The 26001-nt window shown below is 45.4% G+C and overlaps 1 protein-coding gene across 2 annotated transcripts in view; it reads right to left on the bottom strand.

Annotated features, from left to right (window-relative positions):
• Positions 1–1368: 1368 nt before the first annotated feature.
• LOC126527370 (phosphatidylinositol-3,5-bisphosphate 3-phosphatase MTMR14-like) overlaps positions 1369–26001 on the bottom strand; it is a 35987-nt gene continuing 11354 nt past the window's right edge. The window contains exons 5-20 of one of the 2 annotated variants that reach the window (XM_050175182.2): positions 25888–25963; positions 23745–23834; positions 22259–22379; positions 19221–19337; positions 18274–18347; positions 18091–18161; positions 17810–17887; positions 17321–17384; positions 16063–16225; positions 15605–15641; positions 14763–14827; positions 14613–14671; positions 12606–12741; positions 9725–9904; positions 8012–8119; positions 1369–5590 (exon numbers count right to left, since the gene is read on the bottom strand). In XM_050175182.2, the coding sequence (XP_050031139.1) occupies positions 5392–5590; positions 8012–8119; positions 9725–9904; positions 12606–12741; positions 14613–14671; positions 14763–14827; positions 15605–15641; positions 16063–16225; positions 17321–17384; positions 17810–17887; positions 18091–18161; positions 18274–18347; positions 19221–19337; positions 22259–22379; positions 23745–23834; positions 25888–25963 (1638 nt within the window). In that variant the 3' untranslated portion in view covers positions 1369–5391. The remainder of the gene's footprint in view (positions 5591–8011; positions 8120–9724; positions 9905–12605; positions 12742–14612; positions 14672–14762; positions 14828–15604; positions 15642–16062; positions 16226–17320; positions 17385–17809; positions 17888–18090; positions 18162–18273; positions 18348–19220; positions 19338–22258; positions 22380–23744; positions 23835–25887; positions 25964–26001) is intronic. The other variant, XM_050175184.3, reaches the window with a different exon arrangement.

Genomic DNA, 26001 nt, shown 5'->3' with positions numbered 1-26001 from the left:
GTAGATGAAACGTAGGTACATCATCACGAACTGGAACATAAGGCTGCGAGCATGGTTTGGAAACACAAATCATCACCAGAAGTTAATTTAAGCGTCAACCATCAGCCGGTAAGTTCATGCTAACACTATTCTGGTATGTGGAATGTGTGGTAGCCATTCATTTCACCCCAAGAGGCAAAACTGTGAACAGTGAGAACTATTGTAATGTGTTGCGAACTAAACTGAAACCTGCAATCAGATCCAAACATCGTGGAAAACTGCAAAAAGGTGTCATCCTGCAGCAAGATAACGATCGGCCGCATTATGCCAAACAGACAGCCGAAACAATAAAGGAGTTGGGATTCGAATTGCTGGAACCCCCGCCATACAATCCAGACCTGGCTCCAAGCGATTTTCATACGTTTGGACCATTGAGGGAAGCGCCCAGGGGAAGAAGATTTGCAACCAATGCAGCAGTCATTGGTGCAGTGCAAGATTGGTTACAGGTGCAACCCAAAAACTTTTTTTTTTGATGGAATAAAAGAAAACTTGTGAAACGTTGGGCAAAGTGCATTGAAGTGCAGGGAGGTTATGTGGAAAAATATTGTAGGTTTCAGTTTTCTATTAGAATAAATGTACCTTTTCTCAAACGTCCCTTTACTTTTTGATTCCCCCTCGTACTTGAGTGGGTCGGCAAACTATACTTGTATATGAAATGCAATAAAATCGTGATGACCTTCTGATCAAGGTATTGTCATGATTTGTATTACCATTCTGCAAGATGGTAGCACGGCCGGCTTCCGTTAATTCGACTCTGACGGGATCGGAAAGAAAAGTCAGCAAGGGTCTATCTGAACAAAACAGCGGCCGGTTTTATTAAGCCAGCTTCGCCTTACGATGTTTTAAAGTCAGCTTTGCCGCAGTACAGCCGTGTTATGCAGCAAAGCGTATGAACACTGTTTCGGTTTTGTACCCGATTGCACCGGGCAGGCGGATCTCGGCTCAATTATTTTGGAGAAAAAAAAAAGTGCGTAGTAGAAATGGGTAAATACCGAAATGAGGCATTGTGAGCTACCTTCACTGCTTGAAAATCCTCCTAGGGCAGGCAGAAAACCGTTTTTAATGAGAGATGACATGTGATCAATGCACTCAGTTTCCCAAGCTCTGCCAAAACATGCTGCCACTAAAGGGGTCGCTACTGGGGTCACCTGACTGGTCAAGTTCTAATTATCCGGTGAAGGCCAGCTTTCAGATCGAAATAACGAAAGTTTGGGCCCACAGAACTGTATGGGCACAGGTCAGGATCGAATTAATTGAAAAAATCAAATTAAACTGAGTCGAATTAATGAAAGTCGACTGTACAGGAAAACAAACAAGGCTGCCACACAATTTCTTAAGAAAGTGAGCCGCTGCTCAAGCACCTTTATTACAAATCGCTCGTGTAAAAAAACAACCATCACACAAGTCTTTTGCAAAGTTAGTGACAAGTCGCTCGACAAACTTTCTCACACAAAAAAAGTAATTTGCATGTATGGGTCAAGTCGAACTGAACATATTCACAAATGGGAGGTTCACTTTTTTTTTGGTCAACACACATCCCCATGATCGATGCTGGTTGATGATGAAAACCTACAGCTTCTCAAACCACACTACAGTTTGAACAGAAGTGCTTGTAAAGCACATCAAAACGCAACGACCAGGTATGAACTACTTGGATCAGGCACATGCTACACAGCCAAACCTCATTAGCAGCCAACTCCTATGAGAGGACTTGTGAGGTGCTCAAATGTCACACGAAAAATGGCACAGCTAGCGACCAACTCTGGCAGTAGCTGGATTACAGCGCTCGGACCAACCGTAAAAGCACAAATACAACACTTCCGTTCATCTCTTGATGAAAGCCGTCATTGGCAGCCTCGGCAATAATCTCGTCCCATTTCCATCTGTGCCGACAAATCCTTGAAACCATAATCTTCTTCAATAAAGCTATGGCTGGGTATTCCTCAACACTAGCCCCGTTGTAAACTAGTATCAACAGAGCGTAGCCAAAACGACAATGGACAGCGGTTTTGCTGTGTCTGATGCGGGATTGCTAAAACTTGCAGCGATATCGCTTGGTTTTTGTTTTTTTTTACTACGAGCCTGAGAAGCCACCTCAAGTTATGTTCGGAGCCATGCTTCAAAGATAATGTGGCACTTTATTTTCCTCCGATTTCGTACTTCAAAATATGGTCAGCTTAATCGAGTGACTTGCGGGTTTTACAAGAGCCAACCCCTCAACTGTCCTAGAATAGAATACAGACATGTGTGCAGTAAATGTGTGTGTGTGCGTGAGGGGAGGGGGAGCAGTCGAGGAATTGAGAGGCACAACGAACAGCAAAAGGCAGTCCATTGCTACTTATACGCTTGCATGGTTTGATACTTCTGCAAGTGCAGCTAGCCTGGCAAACACCCATTGGCCGAGATCTCATGGTCCTGTGAGGACTTTAGCACTTTATGCAACTGCATCCCACAATGCTAATAGCAAACATCTTGAGCCTACAACCATGACTGCAACCATGACTGCATGACTGCGTAATCCTTATATATTACCTTACAATGTCTGAATTGTCAAAAGGTTGATGCCCCTGTCCCTTGCGTCATATTTGTGCAAATACGATGTACTTCCGGTATCGAAATGGCAGTGTATGAAAACGTGCAACACGAATGAAAATGATGATGGTCACAGATGCGCTGCAGGAAAGACTGCACCAACATAGCAGCAGCGACACCTGTAAACATGAAATGTGCATAACAAACATGCGATGATTGGCGGTAAACCATGATTCTCTGGCACTGCACCTAATCGAAAGGGCCCCTTTATGGAAGCAAGATTTGCATGGACCCATAGACGTCTGTCAAGGCAACATGGCAAACAACAGGTGTGCAGTATTTATCGAAAGCTTAGAAGCCGCTGCACGTGCCGAGCTGGCTCCTGGATGTAACTTCTGCTTATCATCCACTCCATGTGCAGCTTTGAACTGGAGTAGTTGGTACCCTCATCGTGACAACTGCTCAGCAATGAGAAGTACCTTGGGAAAGGTCGAACCACTCCAGCGCTTTCAGGTGTGTGCTGAGCAGTCACTGAGCTTCAGTAACACCCCCTGGCGATGCCTGAAAAAATGAGTAGCTTGGCAATGCCACTCAAACCAATAGCCCTTGAACTTCAGTGACGTTCCTTGGCGACGCTCGCGATAAAGAGTAACTTCAAGAACGCCACTCCTCTCTAAAGCATTCATGCGTGCACACTCTGGAACACTCCTCAACAATGTCTCCAAGAGAGTAGTAGTTTGAGAAATACCATGGCAATCTATAGCAGATGCACTTCATGATGTTCATGGGTGATGTTTGTGATGCATAGTAGCTTTGGAAGCACGAATTCATTATAAAGCCTTCAAATACATGCACACTTTATGTAGTTCAAGAAGTTTCCTCAGCAATCTCTACCAAAGTGGCTTGAGAAACACCACTCCTCTCCAGTTCATTCAAGTGGGCATTGTGCGTGCTCTGCGACAAAACTGCAGCTCAGCAATTGCTGAGGGGCATTTATGATTTTCGATGGCTAGCTTAGCCTCGAAGTGGCGCTGCAATTCACTCTCATCAGTAGACAGCAGACACTCTACATGGAAAAAAACAGGGATCTCGTGACAACAGCTCTAGTCACATGTGCAGCGGCTTCAAAATTTTCGGCAAGTGCTGTACCCATGTTAAGAAACACGAAGATGCCAAACGGGACAGGAAGGCTCCTATGGAGCGGGGGAAGGGGCATTTCAAAACACACTCGAGGACATATCACACCTTCGCCCGGACCGCACTGGAAGACATGCGCGACACACATGGGCTTATCCAGTCTTGGAACACCTCCTTCGAGAATCACACGCTGTAGGCCCAGGCTTGCAGCAGACAGCCCGAAGCCGGGCAACACTTTGGCACTCGTCAACAGTCCTCGAGATAAACACAAACAAGGGAATTGCATTGCGGTTACATACAATACTCTGAGCAAAAACAGCGTGGTCTTCGAAACGAGAAAGCCAACGGGCACACCGCCCGTTTCGAGTCGCGGCCCCGACTCTATCGGCCCTCACACACTTTTATTAACGCAACTATCAAACTTGCACAGCTGAAGACAGCCCGGCAGAGACAATCGTGTGATAAAAAGAAGAAATACTACAAAACTCGTTCATGTACAAAGGGAAGAACTTTTCTGGCACATTCTGTGTACACGCGCAAGCATGCGCGCACACTTTTGTTCAAACTTGTAACACCCTACATCGCACCCAGGTGCCGGCCACTTATTACAAGCAGTAGACAGTGGAACTTCACTGAGATAACGCAACACTGCGGCAGACATCGCACACCACGACTGGCACGAATGTCTGCACGGCAGCAAACTGGGGAGCACCAACTGCGCTACACACATGTGACACTAATGCCATAACTCGAAAAATGTAAACAGTAAAGAAAGACACGCACTTTCAGAATAGCGAGCATTCTCAAGATCGTGGTTACCACGACCTTTGCATTGTCTGGCAAAAGAAAAGTTAAAAAAAGACACGAAGAAACACTATATAAATTGCACCTGCTTAATTAAGAACCCATCTTTGGCATGTACAACTAAGTGGTCTATAAACACTTGATGATGCATACTCATGTCACATCTAAACTGATAACCTCGAAGAGCATTGAAGGCAAAAGCCAAAGAAAATTATTTCAACTTCCAGTGACGAGAACAATTTCATGCAAAGCAACTTATGTTGTCCGCTGCTGAGAACAGAAACAGACACCCACAAGCGTACCTGCTATTCTTGTCCGAGATGTACAGGTTCCATCTTCCAAGTCTATTTTTCTCACCCACAGACTGCTCCAAAGAACTGGAATGGTGGTCCACGCGTCGCTCTGTTGTACATTTCTTAAAACTCTGCCTATTCAATGCTCTGCAGCTGGCTGAAAGCCTTAACCGTAGACTGCAACCTGTGCGCTGCTATCCACGGACCACAGTCCACGGAGAGCAATCAATGCACTGCTATTTGCGTAATGCAGCCAAAGCTATAAGAACAACGTATCTCTTCACTGTCTTTCCATGAGAAGCGTGCACACACACATGCGTGCACAGGCCACCTTTAAGGATTGTCCTTCCTTACTACAGGAATTGTACAAGGTAGTCTGCACGTCACTCCGCAAGGTTCACATTTGGAAGATCCGCGTTTGCTTCTTAGAAGCTCAAATGACGAACAGCTGTCTGCACACTGTGCTGTACAACCATTTTACCGCATACTCCACTCCCGTGTGTAGCCGCGGACAGCGTGCGTCAGAACCCATTACATTCCCAAGTGGAATGTCTTCCCACTGCGTGTCTTCACTGAGTGCCAGCAACTAGGAGTAGAAGCTTTGTAAAACTCTGCTGATGCCGTCTGTCCTTGGAGTGGCGAGCCTGTCTGCCACGATGCTCAGGTAGATGTTGCTCACAATGCGACGAACCTCCGTCAACCGGTCACGGCGACGCTGCAGGAACTTGCTGCGTGGTAATGTCCGGTCTGGAAGATCTGTGGGTGCGTCTTGGTGACGGCTGCTTCTGGAAGGTGAGTAATGAAAGGATGCCGAAGCTTACAAAAAGGCACTCCATGGCACTCTTTGCGAACAGCTGCATTACATGTGAGGTAATGGCATGTAATCTGAAAGAAGATCCTTAGCCTGCATGCTGCTCAATAAACAAGGCCAGGAAACCAGCACAGGCCAGGAGGCGCTACGACAGTACAAGCGTGCAACCAAAATATGTTGACGCCGCCCCAAAGGGATGCCACAAATATGGAGGAGAGTTTGCGCCTGTATCAACGCTTGGTAACACCCGATACCTCCAGTCAAGCTCTGTCCATCCCCATGCGTGCGTCGATGAGCGCTTTCATTCCTACATTCTAGTTTCCCGGTGCCCAATCAGGTCAGACGCTGGACACGTGGCCTCAAGATAAGCAGTGAATTTGCTGATATGAAATCGCAGCATACGCTACTGAAAACTGTTCCCTCCGCCCATTAAGCTTTGTGCTATGGTGCTGCTCGTGGCATGCAAAGTTTCAGAGCTGGGTGCCCATAACATGTCTCAAGACCTAGTGAGCCAAGGGCTAATTGCCAAGGTATCTGTCATAAAACTGTTGTACTCAGAGACAAAAAAGCGGCTGCACAGGCAACAGATCCCCACGGCAAGCACTGCTGCTGTGTTGTTCAAAGTGAACAACTATGAACACTTGTCCCAGACAGCTAAGTCGATGCATGCAAAGGGGACGGGTGCACAAGGCAAACAGAAAAGCGTGCAGAAAAGAAGGAAATAGAAAGCGACATGAAAGTGTGGCCCCGGCTGAGCGCTCCGACGACAAGTCGTGATGGAAGTCTGCAGAAACGCAGCCCGACTACGAATGAAAAGATCTTGGTTAAATTAGATCCCGACGCTGTGCTACAGCCATACGACTTCACCTGACTTCACTCAACTTTGTCCCAATCAAACTGGATGTCTTTTACATATGCCTCAATCTAAGTAATGGTGGTGTCATTGCATGCCACACCAGTGGAATGCGCTTTCCGCGGATGGGAATCGAATCCATGACCTTGGGATGAGCAGCACAGTCGCTAGGCCAACTTAGTAACATGAGAGTAAGGAAGAAAGGTAGTGCACATAAAAGGAAACAACATAGGAAGCAGAGAACAAGAAAACCAAGAACTGGAGAGCGGCAAGCAGGAATTACGTTGCAGAGGTCAATGAAGATGAAGGATTGTGATTGATGCTTAGAGTCCATAAGGAGAAAGGGCAAAGACAAAAATGGAAAGGAAAACTTGGAAGGAAAGGGAGGTGGATATGCAAACATGCTTTCTCACATCTTGAAGGTGCAGCGCAAGACGACGAAGACAAAAGGTAGGAAATGCACAGGACAGTGCTGAGCTCACAAACTTTATTAGGAGGCCCCCCATACACAAACTTATGTTCTACATCCCATACCCATGTGCTCTCCCATCGATGGCGTCATTATTAGTGCGCAGGCAAAATGCAAAGCCCTCTAATCTAATGCCACACTATGAGGCAGTTTAAAAATTCTAATTCACTGTCATACAAGTTTAATGAAGGCATGCTTACACAACGCGATCCTTTTTTTCCTGATACAGTAGGCCTCAATAATCTCTCTCGTAATCTGATTGCTATGTGTGCAAAGCATTGTGGTGTCTTCATAGATTGGAGTACACCCATGCTCAGAGCAATGCCGCGCGACATGTGAGTAGGCATTACCTGTTAGCGAGTGCCTATTCTCTGACAATCTAATGTTCAGGCATCGACCTGCTTGGCCGATATAGACGTGACCGCAGGAAAATGGAAGCTTGTAAACAACTCCCATTCTACAGTGCACAGGCGGGGACGTGTGCTTAACAGTGCAGCCTTTCCATTTTTCATTTACCAGTTTCCATTTTCCTACGGTCTCGTCTATATAGACCAAACAGGTCGATGCCTGAACATTAGATTGTCAGAGCATAGGCACTCGCTAACGGGTAATGCCTACTCGCATGTCGCATGGCATTACTCTGAGAATGGGTGCACTCCAATCTATAAAGACACCACAATAGTTTCCGTGCATAGCAATCAGACTACGAGGAAGATTATTGAGGCCTACTACGTATATCAGGAAAAAAAGATCACGTTGTGTAAGCATGCCTTCATTAAACTTGTATGAGAGTGAACTTGAATTTTTTAAGCCACCTCATAGTGTAGCATTAGATTACAGGGTTTTACGTTTTGCCTGCGCACTGATAATAATGACGCCATCAATCGGAAAGCACGTGGGTAATGGCTGTAGTACATAAGTTCGTGTACGCCTTCTAATGAAGTTAGGTGCGAATTCAGCGCTGTCCTGTGCATTTCCTGCCTTCTGTCTTCGTCGTCTAGCGCTGCCCCTTCAAGATGTTCTGCCGGCACCAACTCGCCCAAAATGTCGATTCTTCTACAGTGCTTTCTCACAGGCTACTCCGGCTGCTTGAGGAATTCCGGTTGAGCTCCCAAGCCGTGGGAGAGTCTCGGGCTGACGTAGAGCTCCGGACAGAGCCCGTCCCGTTGATGATCTGCCAACTGGCAAGGCAAGAAATGGGGGAGACAGGGGAAGGGCATGGACAAAAAAGCGAACCAGTTCAAGGAATGCTGGCAGGCAACAATGAAGCTGTGCAGAATGGGAGAAAAAAAAAGAAAAGCTAGAGGCTCTCTGCAATAAGCTGCAACTGAAATGATTCGCAATAGCAAGTTCAAGTGTCTCTTGCACATGGTGCCACTGATGTACAAGGTCTTGTTCATGAATCACGCACTGTAGGCGCACATTGATAAACTTGGGTAAGTATGCACCTGGTGAATGATCAACCAATTAAAATTTGAATGATGGCTGTTGCTTCCCACATTTTGGAGCACTCCTTTTCTTTGTATGTTCTTTTTATAAGTGGTTAGACATATGACACACAAGAGGCTTCAGACAAGATGACAAACCAGTGCAAGCACGAAGTTTAACTTGCTATCACAAGTAAAAAAGAAGGGACAACTGGACACAAGCTTTCTTTCACAACTGTGTCATCTGTAGTGCACAAAGCTAGCACAACATCCCAATGAGTTCACCCTCAACTACCCTTTACCATACGACCACCATTGAGCAAAACGATGCAAACTATCGTTTAACGCATGGAGTGCAGAACTGTTTAGGACTTGCCAGATATGGCGCATTAAAAAGACGTATCTTCTGAACCTTTCTCCTTTTTCTTCCTCTTGCTTCTTTAATCTCTTTCAAGGAATATGGTATTCCTCTTTATTTAGTTGCCACAACTGTTAGTGCAATGGCTACACAAGTTCCAAAACTCACTGATGTAATTAAAAGGAGAAAGCTTGGTTGGTTGGTGATTACAAGTGCACATCGTGGTTCATAACATTAAACAGATATGACACAGGAAGAAAAGCGCCTGAAAGATACAAGGTTCTTCTGACAAAAGCTAGATGAAAGACTCGAACAAAAGAAAAACGAGAACAGGGGCTCATTAAACCAGAAAGCATCGTAATCAAAGCGGAAATGTGGTCCTGGTAATTAGAACTACGCATCGGCATTTGTCCTGTGAATTCCTCTTTCGCCTTTTCTGTTCAGCACTGAGGTTGTAAATCCGAGCAATTACTCTCGGGGACACAATCCCTTTCGCAATACTTCATGCAGCTCTGCGCTGGACATGTCTATGGTACACAGCCGACAGCAATTTTGGGTGCTGTGCCAAACTCATTATCTTTGCACAGTGCCATGAACACTGTCAGCCGCATGTTCTGACGCATTCTGCACAAAATCTAGTGAAAGTGATTGTATCCCCAAAAGTGAGCGCTTGAGAATTAAAAATTAGATTTTAGTGTTTCATGTGCCATAACTGGGACATTATTATGAGGCATGCCGTAGTGAGGGACTCCAGATTAGTTTTGACCACCTGGGATTCTTTAATGTGCACCCAATGCACGGTACGCTGACGTCCTTGCATTTCACTTTCCTCGAAATGCCACCGCAGCAACTGGGATTCGATGATGAACTCTCAGGCTTAGCAGCACAACGCATAAGCCACTATGCCGCCACGGCAGGCAACTGCTTGAGAATACTGAACCTGGTAACCTATGATGCATAAGCAATGACAGTCCGGCGGGAAGACATATCAAGTGCCTTACCTGCCGGCGCTGACGGAAGAGGAACTCTCAGACCGGTGGCGCAGCGACGTAGGCACCGCCATAGGGCTGCTGGGTGGCACGGAGCCTCGGCCATTGGTCACTGTACTGGCCGCACTTTCGCTGCTGTTTGTCATCGTAGGAGGCGTGGCCGCTCCGTTCGTACCGGGGCACACATAGTTCCTGCAGACACCACGGCATTACAAATGGGCTGCAGCAAACCTTGCAGCTCTCTATCGCTAAGCTAAATATGAACACTATTAAATTCTGGGGTTTTACAAGCCAAAACCACAATGCGATTGTGAGGAACGTTGTAGTGGGGGACTCTGAATTAATTCTGACCATCTGGTTTTGTATAACATACACCCAACACACAGCACACAAGCTTTTTCACATTCCACCCCCGCTTAAGTATGGCAACCGCAGACGGAATTGAACTTGTGACCCCGAGCTCAGCAGCTCAACGCCATAGCAACTAGGCAGCCACGGTGAGTCAACTCCATCACTTGTCTGTTCTGTCTAGGTATCGCTTTTATTTCATGTATTTTTATTTCATGTATTTTTATGTTCCTGTTTGCATCCTTACAAAAAAAGAAACTCATTTCTGAAAATTATAGTGCCAACTTCAAATGTGATGCCACTCCATCTCTGAGGGTAAATAACCAAATAAAAGCAGTACAGTGGCTGTAATGAGTGGTACAGTGGTGGATAACCACAAATTAAATTAGCATGGATCGCGACACTATCGTGCAGGCACACACTGTTTGTCCCAATGAGATTCAACAGGAGAACAGAAAGTTGGGCAAGTTGGTACTGCTTCCCGCTGTGAGTTGCACGAAAAACACACAGACAAGAAAGCAAGACCCATGCAGGAGCATATAATTCAAAAAATTTTTTCAACCTTGCCACATTTTTCACAAAGATACACATTTTACAACACAAGACACGTCCTGTGTTTTTGACCAGTGAACCAAGACACAGTGGGCCTCTTCGATTTCCCCCTTTTGGATACCCATGAAGCTGCCAGAGTTCCGCACCCCTCACATTAATTTTTTTTTTCTCTAGCTGTTACAAGCACTGCGTGGTGCACTTCAACCGTGTGTTTGCCTTTTTCAGGCTGGGCGGTTCCAACTACCCGCGGGCTACCACATGCTGCCAGGACGATTTTGGTCTGACAGCTCTCCAGAAGTTCTCTGGTTAGCAGACGACAAAAAGAAGTCATGAGTGCTCCTTGCCATGTTTGTGAGGACTCAACGAATTGTGCAACAAGGGCACTTCATGATTTTTACCTTGCTCAGCTAACTGGCAATAGTCGCCATCAGTTTTCATTACTTCTGCTGTTATCTTCTAAGGCCTGTTTCGCCTTGCTAGATGGTTTTCTTGCGTCCCGATGAATAGTGTGCGATGCAATCATGCATGCTATGTGTCATGCCTCGCAGGTTGTAGATGCTCATTTTCCCACGTTGTGGTGCCTTTCAGGTCTAATTTTCTGTGGTGGTGTTCCTTCTCATATCTCTTGTGTTTATGCCCGGTATTGTATTTCTCTTTCCTGCAGTTAGCAAAGACAGTGTAGCAGTCACACCTAGCCAGTGTTTGCTCTATAGGATGTTTGAGGGCTTAAACGGCAACAAAACCCTTGTGTATCAGCTAGGCCATCGACGTTAACTGAATTCTGAATTCTCGGGTTTTACGTGCCAAAACCACGATTTGATTATGAGGTACGCCGTAGTGGGGCACTCCGGATTAATTTTGATCACCAGGGGAACTTTAACGTGCCCCCTATGCATGAGACACAGGAGTTTTTGCATTTTGCCCCCGTCGAAATGTGGCAGCAGTGGCCAGGATTTGAACCCGCGACCTTGTACTTAGTAGCACCACCATAGCCACTAAGCCGCCAAAGTGGGTAGCCCGCCGATGTTAAATGAAATGCATTGATTGAGTAATGGCCAGCTGGTCCATTTGTAAATTCAATTATTGCTCTCATGTTCGATACTGTTTTTCGTGTGAAGCTTAATTCTCGGTTGGTCACCGACGACGTCTGAGTGCATTTTCATGTGCAAGCTGCAATGCCAGCTTCTTCAGCACAGGGACCAGAAGAGAAGCACCATCTGCCGAAATGACTTCCTAAAATGGAAGCCCAAGAACGTCAGCACGAAAGTTTATACGTATGAAGGTAAATTGCGCTGATCGTGTGCTTTTGCATTTTTGTCAAATGATGACAGAACGCCAACTCATTAATGCCAGTGGGCTACGTGATCGCTTTTGGGGATACGATCAAGATCCCTCTTGCGAGATTTCGCCTCTTGACACTGGATGCTTCGAACAGCGTTACTTGCGCTTCGAAAAGATAGCGAACTTGGCATTGCGTGCGTCTTGCGCCGCGTCGTGCCAACTCTTGCGAATGTGATGCAATGTAACGTATTGCCAAGTGGGCAATGCACAAATGAACCGACTGACGAGTGCGCTGACCGCTGTTGCATATTTCGGTAGCGTGATTATGTTTATCCTGGCCAGCTGTCCCAGCATTTGATCGTGTAACCTTCAGGTAACTTTGGGTTGCCTTGCAATCCCAGGCCACGACACACTGACATTGCTCCCTGTTAGGACCGCAACTAACTAGCTGCCGTCTGGCCAAGGGTCTCCCTGCCAGTGGGCTGCCAGAACTTCGAAAATCGGAGAGGACCAGTAAGCATGCCGAGTGCGCAAGAAATTGTGAAGAAATGGGCAATCAGCCGCCTAAATTCTGATCACAACACGACCGGTGCTACTTGAGAAGGGAGCGAGTTAGTTATTCCTAAGCGGAACACTCCAGGAAGAGTGGTACTACTGTTGCTTACAGTGAATTCACAGTGAACATAGGCGAGAAGGAGGCACATCAACTTGCCCGTTGCTCAAAGGGTACTCGTCGCCGGAGTCCACGGGCACTGGAAAGTACATCGGCGGCACATCTTGGCTCCAGCCGCTCGTTGAGCTGCTGCAGCTGCTATTGAGGCTCGTGTTGCTACCACGCATCTCCTCCTCTGCGCACGGAAAACTCGAAACACTGCACTCTCTCACTTTTCAACAATAAGAGGCAAGTTAGAAAATGTACACAGGAATGATGCTCGTTGGCCCCAAAAACAGGGGCAATCGACTTTGGGTTCAGAAAGGGAGAAAACACAAGAGGTGAAGGGCAGAGAGGTTAACAAGATTACTGCATTCATTCGATTATAAGGCAGTCACAATTATGGGGCAAGGGTGCAGTTGGGGGACACCAAGAAAAAGAACTTCAGTATTCACACTAACATAAAGTGATACAGAGTAGCCGATGGATTACTGAGACTTGATGGGGTTTGCCTGAATTACTGAATAATTGGAAAACCCTGGAATAATCAGAACAGTCAGTCAGTGTTATATGCGAATTTTGCCTTCAGGTTCGATTCGCACCAAAAGAAAATTTTCAAATTCTCGATGCGTGTTACACACGCAAAAATATGGTACAGCTTCACCTGCTAAGGCTAAATTAGCTGGTACAATTTGCACTGAAGCCTCAAATCTGAATCTCTGTGCTGCTGCCGCCATATTGGAATTATAGTAGCTGAATATACGAGCCTCGCGTAAATTACGGGAGGTGACTTTGAGGCCAAGGAGTCTGGGAAAAAAAACCTCACCTTATATCTGAATAAACACAGTAACTGTCCAGTTGGCTACTTTGCACTAGTAGATGGAGTAAGGGCAGAAAAGACGAGGAGAAAAGAAGAGATGATTCAAGAAAATCTGTCGGCACAAGCACAGCAAATGCATTTGACAGTGACTATAGCTTCTTATTCAGTCACGACACTCTTTAAAGAAAGAGAGAGAGAGAGAGAGAAGCAGCGATATTAAAGCAACTCGGGCTAACGTTGGCTGGGTCCAGGGTTCGAGAATAGTCTTCTGTAAGGAGATAGTTCTCAAGCTTGTGGAGCGGAGCACGGCGCTGAAGACATTTCTTTGTGCACCGAAATGAAGACAATGCAACACAGAAGGTGCGCAATCGCCTCTTTGCGTCCACAAAGTTAAACTTGATGGAAGGAGTGAATGCCACTCCAATTGACAGACGACAAACGAGGTTTACCTCCCGTCATGGTAAGCGGTGCGGGAGGCAGAGCTTTAGATGGGGACTCGGGTAACAAAGACGACGCTGGTTTGCAAAGTGTGACTTTGGGTTTACCGTTTTCAAGGCAAACAATGGGGCTACGAGATGTGCCATAGTGCCGGAATCCAGATTAATTTCGACCACCTGGTGGGGTTCTTTTGACGTCCACTGAAACTTGAAAGGGAAGAGTGAAAGTGTTCGGCGGCAGTATGCCACACCCGCTGAGACACCTCGGTGGGTGCAACAAGTTGAAATATCAAATATAACAAAAAAAAAAAAAAATTTTTGACGCCGTGAAAACTATACAGGCAAACCTCAATATAACACAGATATAATAAAAATATAAAATTTATTTTGCTGCTAGCTACCAGTGTGCAATGAATATATGCTTTATAGTGATGGTACTGTTGTGTTTGATTAGACTTCGCTACAGCAAAGCTTGAGGGTATTTCGTATTCTATATACTATCCTTTATAAGGGATCAGCTATGAACATTGTTTCTAACGCTATGCCTACCCCCCCCCCCCCCCCCGTGCCATCAAACACAACTTCAGCAATCCCTCCCTTGAGTGGCCACAACTAGGCCCACGATTTCCTCAAAACAAAGAAACAAGGACAAGATAAAGCCGCTTAATACCTGAGACAATAACACTGTAAATATTCCAGGTCAACGCTTGCCCTTGAAACATCACAAAACACCCCCATTTCAGATGAATTATGCCCACTTGAGGTGGTGATGAGCTGTAATAGCAAAGTGCCTGGTTGCTCTTGACTTACCCAGAAATATGCTTTCAAGGTTGCTCTCCGACGTGTTTCTCCTTTCCCTCGGCACTTTTCTGTAAGTATTATGAAAGCAGGCGGTGAGATGTTAAACTGTCGTTATGCCAAACAGAACACTGCGTCTGTCACCCGAAGTGAAGTACTTACAGTGAGATTACGGAGAACTCTTCTGTGTCGAGGTGCTTGAGCATGTTGAAGCAGAAATAGAAAATCTGGAAATGAACGGCAAAAGCAGTAAGGCTTGGATACCACAGCAAATGTTCGCAAACGGAACATGCAAGTTAAACCCTCTAATGGCCAACGTATCATATATGCTATGCCGAGTTGGACACCTCCACATTCTGATTTAAGCACAATATACTTCATGCACAGCCCATAGTTGTAGCATTCTTGATAAACTGGAGAAAGTTTTTAGTTATGAAGAGCTCAGTAAACATTAGTAATTACTGTATTTGTAAAGTTTTAACTGAAATTATTATTTTTTTGCACAAACGTATGCTCCATTGACAGAAATAAGGGTGGACAGGTTGTTCTAATTTTCCATAGTGTAGAACTGTGTTTCGGCATTACAGGTCAAAGGCTGTTTAGCCTAAACAGAGACAACAGACGTGGACCTTGACGAAGTGGTGTTAACTTTCAATTTGTCTTTTGATTTGGTGCGTGGTTTATTATTCTAGGACTTCAGCACCTCTTTTATCATCATTAAAATTCCGTTGAAACTTCGTGCTGCATATGCCTGGTTCATGCCTCTCGTGTCTGCTCGTGCTACACTATTTGCTTTCATAAAGCAACAGCTAGGCCCAACTTATGCATTGCTGAAGTTCAGAAAATGCAAGCCAGGTAGAATGCAGTAAGTTCACCAACACGAATGGTTGGTGCGCAAAAATATGAGTGCAACGCTAAATGCAGCAAATCTCTCTGCACAGCCAAGGCTGTATGTACAGTAATGAGTAACGAAATGTGCTAATTGGTGCTTGAGAATAACCCACCTCTTCTCCTTTGCTTAACCGGTCACGCAAATCGTGGCTGCAACAAAAAGAAAAAAAGAAGTGTCAAGTAAAATACATGTTCAGAGCCACGCTGCTCAACTTCGCTTAACACTTCTGCCCACACCACCCTGAAACTAAACAATGAGTCAGTTTGTGTTCTACAGCTACTAGTAATCCATTTATGCTCACTACCATAACACGATTGCAGCATCCTACTTCTTTATAATAATGTAAGGGAATTTGGATATACTACGGTGCCAGCTAAAGGTTTGCAGGTTGCAGTAAACATAACCAGTGCTAAGCCAAAGGCTACTATGGCAGGCTCCCACAGTGTTGGCAACACTCCCAACATTATTTGAGAGCACTCATCCTTACATCCCCTCTCCCCGCCTCCCTTCGCCCCAAGCCTAGTCTTAGCAGGCAGGTAGTTTTGATAAAGTCCGGGGATGCTGACCCACCAGAAGAGGAACCAGTCGTAGGCGACTGTGAGGTAGGCCATCTCGAGGGGCGACAGGTTCGGGTGGATCTTGTTGTCCGCCCACAGCGAGAGCCGCAGCAGTGAGATGAACAGGGGCGTTCGGTCCCAGCCAGAGATACAGTGCACCAAGAGCCCTGAGGTGCCTGCATTGCGACGGCGGGGAACACAGCAGCTTTTGCAGGCAGCACTTGTTGCGTAATCAACGTGCAACGTTTGCGAAACAGCGTAGGCGTCATTGCAAAACATTGTTACGGGGTGATGTGGATGCACGCAAAAAAAGAAAGTCAAAATTTTCTTGAAAGATACGCAGTTCACCAACATTGGCAAATAAAAAAACTCACTCGGTGAACTCACGTACTTGCTAACCCATTTTACAAGATAGCTCCCCAATAGGGGCCTGCTCATTTGGCAAGCTTTTCTTTCGATACTTGAACAGATGTTTGTAAAAGGTACAAAAAGGTATTTCCATTATTCACAAACGTTTTCAAGGTTCTGTCAGTAGCCTGGCTCGAATTGAAAAAAAAAGAAGCTATAAATCTTTTGCCAAGTCACCAGCATGATTTCTTGCACAAGCAGAGCTTACGTTGTATAATGCAGATGAAACAAGAACGCAGTGCCGTATTTATTCTATTTTAACATGCCCGCGATAGCGTTGTGAGGCCGATTTTTCACGGCCAGCAATTCAATGCCCTCGACTGTAATGCTTAAGCTTGATTTTCGTAAGTACAATGCGTGAAATGCCAATACCTTTCATTGTTCCCTCACTAGGTTTTCATGCTAAGCGAGAAAAATAGCGGTTGGCTCTCACATGTTAAATATATTGCACTCAAGCCACAGTGGACTGGGTGTCACCAGTTCCACAACATATGTTGGTGGCGCCCAAAGCCAACAAGCTTTCAGCGCTTGCAGTACGGTAAAGTATGGCCTTCAAGATCGGGAGCATGGCTTCAAAGAGGAGGCGTGGAACTTGGATACCAGCTCTTGAAGTTTTTGTTTTGCTAGATGGTTCTAACACGCGTCATACATCAGCGAATTTTTTTCCGGAAAGACAGGGTTCGTTAGAATAGAGTAAAAAATGGCAAGCGGCAACACATCCTCAACTGAAACTGCCAGCTATGCAGCGTCCTCTGCTAGATATGCAAAGTGTAACAGCAAAATATGCAAGAGTGGAATACAACTGCTCGCAGTGCGATAATGCAGTGCTCATGACATGTAGCATTTCAAAAGGCGCAGCTCACCATCGAAAGTATATTTCAGAAGGAGCTTAAGGTAATTTCTTGTGAGCACCACAACGTCCCATGTCTGAAATAATAATAAAAAAAAAATCAGTCAGTAAAAGGACTAATTGACACAGCAGCAACAAAATGTAAAAGCAGAAAACTCTAATGCAGAACTTTCTTTTTAAAAATGTTTCAAGTTAGGCATGTGGGATACACGCACATGACCTTTGCCTCATTGTTCTTTTTTTTCTTTCTTAAAGGCTATAGCTAAAATTTTTTCATAATGTGCCAGCCCCCTTTGTCTGGTTCACAAGTCTGGTTCACAAGTCTTATACAAGTAAGTACTCGCAGCAGCAAATTACAATGGCTTTAAAGAAAAAGGAAACTCCTACAACAAGCCAGGTTAATGCTTGCACATGGCCCAAATGCCGAATCATCTGCACAACAACCAAAAGAAGCACTGTCACCAATTGGGTAAAAAGCCCGTGACAAAAAAAAGAGACCTGCCTTGTACATTGTCCAGTCAATGTTAAGCTGAGAGGTGATCGCGTCGTCAGGAATGTTGAGGGGGGCATTCACAAAATGCTGCAAATGGAAAAAAAAGCGGGAAATAAGCACACTGCCTAGGAATGCACGCTTCACTGTTGGAAGCTGGCAATGCTAGCTTACTTCCCACAAAATTTACTTGCCACACCGCAACGCTTAGGACGGCTGCCTTCAAAAGTCGAGGCATTCGAGGAGAATTGACAAGATGTTGCGAGCAACGAAAGCGAAAGACCACAAAGTACCTGATCCCAGTCGTAGATGAGTCCTTCTCCACTATAGTCATTGTCTCGGTAGTGCTTGAAGAACTCACAACCTGAGAAATATTCACATATTTCAGTAATGTGTCCTCAGGGCACCAAATGCTCACAAACAGCCGCAGCGTTCTAAACAAAAAGTTTACCTCCGCGGAATACTAGATGTTATACCTGGATAGGGAAGGTTGTAGATGGTGAACCCGTTATATCTGTTCTCTTTGTCAACCTTTTCAGAGGATGTTACTCTGTAGGAAATAAAGGTAACGGAAAAGAAAAATCAATTGCATGAAATTTTTTAACTTCAGCAAGCACTAAGATATTTTTTGGCCAAGCCACATTTTGTTTTGCAAGAATATAAAAGCAAACGTAAAGATCCCTTGCTCAGACTGCATAAATTGTGAAAATGTTTGTACAGTTGCCAAAAAACTATGTATTCAGACATGCTCAGGATAGTTCCGAGGCACCGCCACCGGTACCATATACATAATGCATCTGGACAAACGAAATTGTTGACACATTACATGGTGCCGGTCACTGATTCAGGCTCCGCCTGGACAGTCCATGCCAATTTGGCCACCAAGTCAAGCAGAAAGAGCAGTTTTTTGTTCTGATACCTTGCAGGAGCCACCTCAATATCAAAAGCAGCAAAACTGAATAAATCCAGATGACGGTAATAAAGATGGTAGTAACCAAAATTAAAGGAGGCGGCTACACATCAGCGATGGATTTGGCAATACGGTTTGTCGCTATGTTGATTCAATGCTAATCACATTAATGTCGACATTCATAGCGAGATGGGTTCTGCCAAATTTTTTTCCCCCGTGACTTGCAGAATAAATTCATGTCATTCCAGGCAAATCCGATATTTCAGGCTCCCGATTATTCGAACCTGTAGGAAGCTCTCGTCGAGCCCCGTATTATCAGTCGGCGACTGTAATGCCACGCTGAAATATTGAACACTGAGAAGAAATAGTAATCTGAAACATATTCTGTCTACATCGAACCCTCGGTTTTGCAAAATGTTTGAGGCGAGCTGTCCCTGCCTCAGCTCTCTGAAGAGAGAGAGAAAAAAACACAACTTCACAGTGCATGCAACTTCAGCCTACTGGGACACTCACTTGAGAAAGAACTTGACCTTCTTGTTCTCCACCATAAAGTCGCAAATGTGGTCCACAGAGAGCAGCCTCAGCAACCGGATGTCCTCCATGCGCAAAGTGCTGAACAGCGGCCAGTTGCTAAGAAAGAAACAAGGAAAGAAAATTACACAGAACTCGCGCGCAGCGTGAGCACGAGGACACGAAGCTTCTCCATGGCTTCTTTCACATTATCAATACCGAGACACTCTTGGCATCGCAGTGCAGGTAGAACTGCAAGCAAGGGTGTACGAACTGAGGCGTACAAAATGTAATACAGTAGAATATCGTTCGTGCGTTTTGGAGGAGAACGCCAGAAAAAAGACGTACCAACAGAGAAAAGGTAATATCCGAAGTAATTAAAAAAATTTGACAGACTCAACTATTGTTGACATCTACTATGCAATGCAAAGCGTCGCATGGATCGTTGCGGCACGAGACGCCGACACACGTCGAGCTGGTGGTGCTCGGGGAGGCCCCAGACGTGTTTAGTTGTTTTTATATTGCGTGGTGTTTTAAGAGGGCGACGGGAAACCGAAGCGAAATCGAGCTGGTGGGTGACACCGGATGCTGCGGAAGTGAAACGTGATGCCCGCATCGCGCCGCCTGCAGCAGGGAACGGTGGTGCATGCGGATTATCGCTAGCGAAAAGTGTGCAGTACGCTACCAATGACACTACACACCACATGCACTGTGAAACAGATAGGTGAAGATGCTTATCACAATAGATTTGGCGGTGATAGCTGTCAATGCAGCATGCGATGACCCGGGCGGAGATTTGCTGGTACTGAAATAAGAAACTTATGTGCCGTCGTTTGTTTTCACGTGAGACGGGCGGGCGAGAATTGCGGTGAAGCTGCCACAGCGGGTAGCCCGATCGTGCACACCTCGTGCATTTGCTTGCTTATATGGGATCTAGGGACTGAAAAACATATCATACGATTGCAGTTTGGCAATGTACTGAACGTTGGTGCCGAAAAATCTTGTTCTTCAGGAACATATGAACTGTTAAAAAATGAGTGTAATACTATTGGGTGATTTTTTGTGTTCTTGATCCCAAACGTTGGCGCTGGGAAAACCTATGTAACGGGAATGTATCAACGAGGTTTTGCTGTATAGCACTAGGCATTTAAAGGGACACTAAAGGTTAATATTAAGTCAACGTGGACGATTGAAATACCATCCCAGACACCTTGAAACGCTTGTTTCATGCAAAGAAGAGACTTATTTTAAGAGAAAATGCATTCTGAAGCGTCTGCGTACCTCTAGCGCAGTTCAAATCGCCCGCCCTCCAATCGAGGAGCGGTGACGTCATGGTCTCATAGTGACGTTGCACCGTCGGTGAGTAACGGCACCTGCAGACGGGGCTACGGTTTTTCTGCGCAAAATGCCAACGCGCGGCCACAAACAGAGCCAAGACAGAACCGACAGCAGCGCGAAAGCGGAACTATGGTGGCTAGCGGAAGGGAAAGCGCGTGACGATAAGCTGGTTCTTTATTTTATGACACCAACTTTGACGCTCATTGCAATGGACGACCCTGACGACACATTGGCTCGCGCTGCCGGCGTCGTTGCGTACTACTATGACAGCAACTGTATGTCATGGCTGTACATATTCACACGCTTGTAGCTTTTCCTTCGTGAAAACCAAATGCCGCACTCACCGCCCCGTCTTCGACCTGCAGTTGTTCTTGTGCTTCGAAGAATGCAGGCAAGACCGACGGAACAGCGCTACGGAAAAGCATTGCTTTAAAAGGCACTCCACACGACTTCAGTAAGTCGGCGTTGAACTCGCAATCCTCTAGACAAAAGTGAAGCGAGCACACTATGAGATTTTTTGGCTCTTTACCAACGCGCTGTGGCTGGGGTATGGCACTCAACCACTTCGAACGGAGAGGTTCACTCGTTGGCACACAGTGATAAGTAACGTTGGATTCGCCGCTGCAACTGCCCTTGGCCAAGTTCCGTGGACCATTTGCGCATCCCATGACATCACATGGACGTTGCATTCTCGCTGCTTGTTCCAAATGCAAGTTTAGCAAGCCAGCAGAACCAGCGCAGCACGACGTGATAACGAAACAACTGAAATTCCAAAGTGCGCGTGGCGCAGAGTCGAGCGAAAACAGAACCTTTCGACTACCCATGCTACTGAAGAGTAATGTCATGTTTTTTCTTAGAATCGAATAGAAGTAGATAAGTAGCATTTACTTCCGTCTTATAACCTAATGAAATGATCTTTTTAATACGAGTAGTTGAGTACTAGTGACACAAATTATGAGGAGTGCCTTCGTCATCGGGCTAGTACCGGAATGTTGCTGGGGGGTCTCAAATCGTGTCATGCGTTTACCTCAATTTCTCGGTTACTATAGCTCTGTTCGCGATTATATTGACGCCTTAGACGTCCTAGAGCATTTGCTTTATCCCTTTACCTTGACTTCATAATAACCTTTAGTGTCCCTTTAACGCATCTACACCCCTTGCAAAGACATGATCAGTTGCACCTCAAGTCAAGACATTGGAGCAAATATCCTTTGTCTGGCTGAGTGTCTTCAGCTGGCACTGAATGATAAGCAGTAAGTGCCACTTGTTGGATTAGAGCAACAGAGAATGAGAAAGAAGTTTGACACGCAACTTTCCTTCTTTCTTTTGAAAGCATGGTCAGAGGAGAAAGCTCGATGCAAGATCCCGAGCTTCAGTGGTGTCACGCAGGTAATCTAGAGAAAATGCAACGCAACACCTCTAACCCACATCTGATGAAAACTTTCTGTGCAAGCTCCACATGAATCCCCATAGATGGCTTGGGGTGAAGCTCCCTTCCAATGTTCTACATGGCGATGCCCACAGGCAGCAAACCTATTGCTGAAAACATTTCCGCACTATATATATTTTTTCTCACTTCGTTGAATATCCTTACTCCCGATGGATTTTGCACATTTTGATCAAAAATGAGCAACAACCACTTCTGAACTATACACACAGTCAAACAGTGGCAAGTCGTGTTGCATATTTTATTCCCCGCTCACCCAGCAGTGGCTGGTGGTGCGTTGTCCTTCGCCAGATCGATGAAGTTCTCGTCTTCGCCAAGACTCTCAGCCGCCGCGACACTGGCGTTGGATTCCGTGTCTGTGTAGTCCGAGGGAAGTCCTGTGATGCCGAGCGAAAGGAAAAGGGCCGCAGTGTAAGCTGTCAGAATCTTACCTCACACAAAGGAACTGCAAAAAACAACAGACATAACCAAAGAAACTACGAAGCGTACAAATGCGCCTTGTTTAGCCACTAGGCACACTCGCGCATTTCTCGTTCTAGAGGACATTCACAACCACACGACAAGCACCTAAAATTTTACATTCTTGGATTGCACGTGCCAAACCCACGATCTAATTATAAGGCACATCGTAGTGGGGACTCTGGATTGATTTTGACCACTTGGAGTTCTTTGTGAGCACCTAACTCTGAATACACAAGTGTTCTTGCATTTTGCCTCCCCCCCACATGTTAATGCAGCTGCTGTGGCAAAAAAAAACAAAAAAAACACGACCTCATGCACAGAAGCACCACTAAGCCGCTGTGGTAGGTTTTAAGAATTTGTACCAGTCTTTTTCATTAAAAGGAAAAAAATATACAGGTGTGGGACTATCAGAAAATTTGAATACAAGAAGACTTTGCTGTTTAGTTCATTCTTCTAGCTTCAAATGACCGTGCGAGTTTGCGAAGTGATCGTATTTAACGAAATGTTGTGCTGTGGATGCAACAGTTTGCAACAATTACACGTGTGCACCAAGTCTGTCTCATCGTCTTTATGGATTAAAAAAAAAAAAGATTGCTGAAAACTTCCTTCACGTTTTTCCTGGTCATTTTTGATGGCACGCAACATCGTAGTAGCTAGCAACACATCGAACCTTCACCTTTGGCTTGGGTATGTATGAAAAGCGGGGCATGGGAGTGAGAGCTTTTTGTTTGAAATAATAGTTGTGGGGTTCTTGGAGTTACAATTAGCAGGAGTTCTTCTCTATTCAAATACATGGGATTATGCCACGACCAACAGAGCAGTTTGAATTACCCCTCAATTCAGATTAAGAGTTTTCGAATTGTTGGGATTGCACTAGACTGATGAACATTCCCGTGGCGGTTAAATGATTACAGCAGCACAATTCCGTCAGTTCTAATAAGAAATTTTGTCTTTCAAAATAAAAACAAATGCTCCGCTCTTATTGCCCAAACCATTCATTAGGAGGCACATTGTAGTGGGGTACTCTGGATTTATTTTGATCACCTTGCATTAATTTTGATCGCATGCACCTTAATCTAATTACACAAGTGTTCTTACATTTCGCTCCCCTCAAAACATAGCCCCCGCGACATTAGGTTCAGTAGCACAACGCTATAGCCACTGGGGCACAGTGGCACGTAACTTTATATGTTTGAAGTCTCACGCCATCCACGGTAAAACACCGGTTTAGGAAACATTTGCACAACAGCCTTTGACCCGTGCGTTGAGAGCCAGTTTACCTAGGGAGTGCGGCTGCAGAGGCTCCGTGTTGTTCGATGCTCTCGTGTTTCCATTGTCCACGTTTCTTCTGTTCTCCGTCGACCGCTTATCTGGAAAAGCACGCCAACACGTGTTTAGACGAGGCTCTTGAGATTGCCGAAATGCGCAAGATTAAAGAAACGGGAACACTCTCCATTGTCCTCAGTCCTAACTTTTCGGCTCTTAATTTCTAGTTCAAACAGTGGTAAAGTTTGGATGCAAGATAAGATAGCACATAACCTGGTCAAAATGCGCTATTAACGATAACAATCAATCCTTTTTTTTTCTCCAGTTCAAGATTGCATGATGCGTGATAGAACTACACAAACACGAGACAAACTTATTGTTTATGACTGGCTTGTAGCACTTGCAACTAATCATGAATGACAATAACTACTATAGCACGACTAGTCACGAGAAGCTAACTGAACTTTCTTGCCGTGCTAAAGAACCTGAATACTCTCCAACTCCTTGAAGTCGGTGGAGCTGGAATAGTTCACGAAATAACATTGTTAAATCGGGATCTGCGTCCACATTTCTCACAGACACAGACCTAGTATTTCATTACAAGCACCACGTAACACTTTGAATATCAACTCTGCTGGGCATTGTTGCAAGCCCTACTGCAGGTACATATGTTTGCATATTACCTCCTCAGAGCGTTCAGAGCGTTTCTTCTCTGATCCCATTTTACTGAGCAGTTATTTTAACTTCCTTGTACAGTTGAACCTATGTCTTGCTGCATGCCGTCTTTCAGCTGTCTTGCTGCAGTTTAGTTGTGCCTATAGTGTTGTCAACTCCTGAACAGGACTAAGTGCGTGATAACACAATTTTGAGAGTAAGCGGGTGTACTGGATGAATAGTCAAACCTTGACGTGCAGATACAATGAATTACCGCAAATAACAAAGCAAATCTAAAATGTAGCTCACCAATATAAGGATGTAAACAAGGTAACTTTCTGCCGGACGCAATTTTCTTATACCAAGGTTCAAGTGTAATAAACTGACTCTCGTGTAAACTTAGAAAATATTGCAGTGCCACCATCATCAGCCTACCTTTTGCCCACTGCAGGCTAAAGGCCTCTCCCAGCGGTCTCCAAGTATTCACTCTGTTTTACGTCGGACGACACCATCCCATGCCTCCTCCAGTGTTACCGGTCACTTTAATAGGCCACCGGTTATATAATGGACTGGGCCAGGTTACATAATATGGCTGACCCCACTACCTCTTAGTTGCATCCAGAATACTTTGAGGTATGTGTGCAAACACTGGCTGCTAAGGGCTGCAGTTCAAGGTGGCAGACAGTAGAGAGTTTTTAGCATAGTGCTGCCATCTTACCATTACCGGTACTGGCTGTGACTGCTACAGCTACTGCCAGCTACTGCGACTGCGCAACAACCCGGCAGTGTCCAATCTGCTTTCTTCAATCCTAATTCACCAGTGTTACGTTTTCTCTGTTGCGACAACAAGAAGTAAATGAGAAGATCAGTGATCGCTTAGTCTCGTCTCACGCTAAGGCCAAAGTGCAATCACTGTTTTTTCATTATTATGCAGGTCTATTCTTTGTCTTGACGCTGCCACTTAGAGAGAAGGCATCAAGGTGGAAAAGTACGTTGATTTCCATCGAAGAGGCAGTACCACAGCGTTTAGTGTTATTCAGTCATACGGCACCCTCAACCTGTTTTACTGAAACACTTCACGCATGTTAATGAAACTTGCTGCACAAGTTTTTTTTCAATATGTATGAGGCACACTTTAAACAGGATTATCTTGAATTTTCATCGGTGCTTTTGCTTGAGCGATGCGCAATCTTGCCATGCACAACGGAGAGGCGCTGTTACAAGTGGGATTGGGTTAAACCTTGTACCAACCAAAATTCTTCGACACGCTGCACAGGCCAGCGTCTCTGCGTGCTGCTTTCACTGAAATAGAGCCTTCAAGGCATAGAGGCCACAACCTCATGCTCTACAGCAAAACAGCATAGCTGTGGAGCCACTGCAAAAGGGTCTGTACAAACGTGCCGCTTGTCTATAGGTTAGTGCCGCTCTATGTAGTAACACGGGAGCATCAATATAAAGCCTGGATTGTGCATCAACACAAGAAAACAAATCCCCTGTACGCACCGGAGAAGAGGAAGTCGAAGCCCGAGCGGCTGTAGATCTCGGCCCCGCCCGCGAGCGTCGCTGACCTGCATATGTGCTGGGAACAGAAAAAAGCCCCGAGGCATTAGACATGAA

This window comes from Dermacentor andersoni, chromosome 9 (genome assembly GCF_023375885.2).
Source record: "Dermacentor andersoni chromosome 9, qqDerAnde1_hic_scaffold, whole genome shotgun sequence".
Classification (NCBI taxonomy): domain Eukaryota; kingdom Metazoa; phylum Arthropoda; class Arachnida; order Ixodida; family Ixodidae; genus Dermacentor; species Dermacentor andersoni.
Note: the sequence above shows the minus strand (reverse complement) of the source record. Positions and strands in the feature narration are given on the sequence as shown.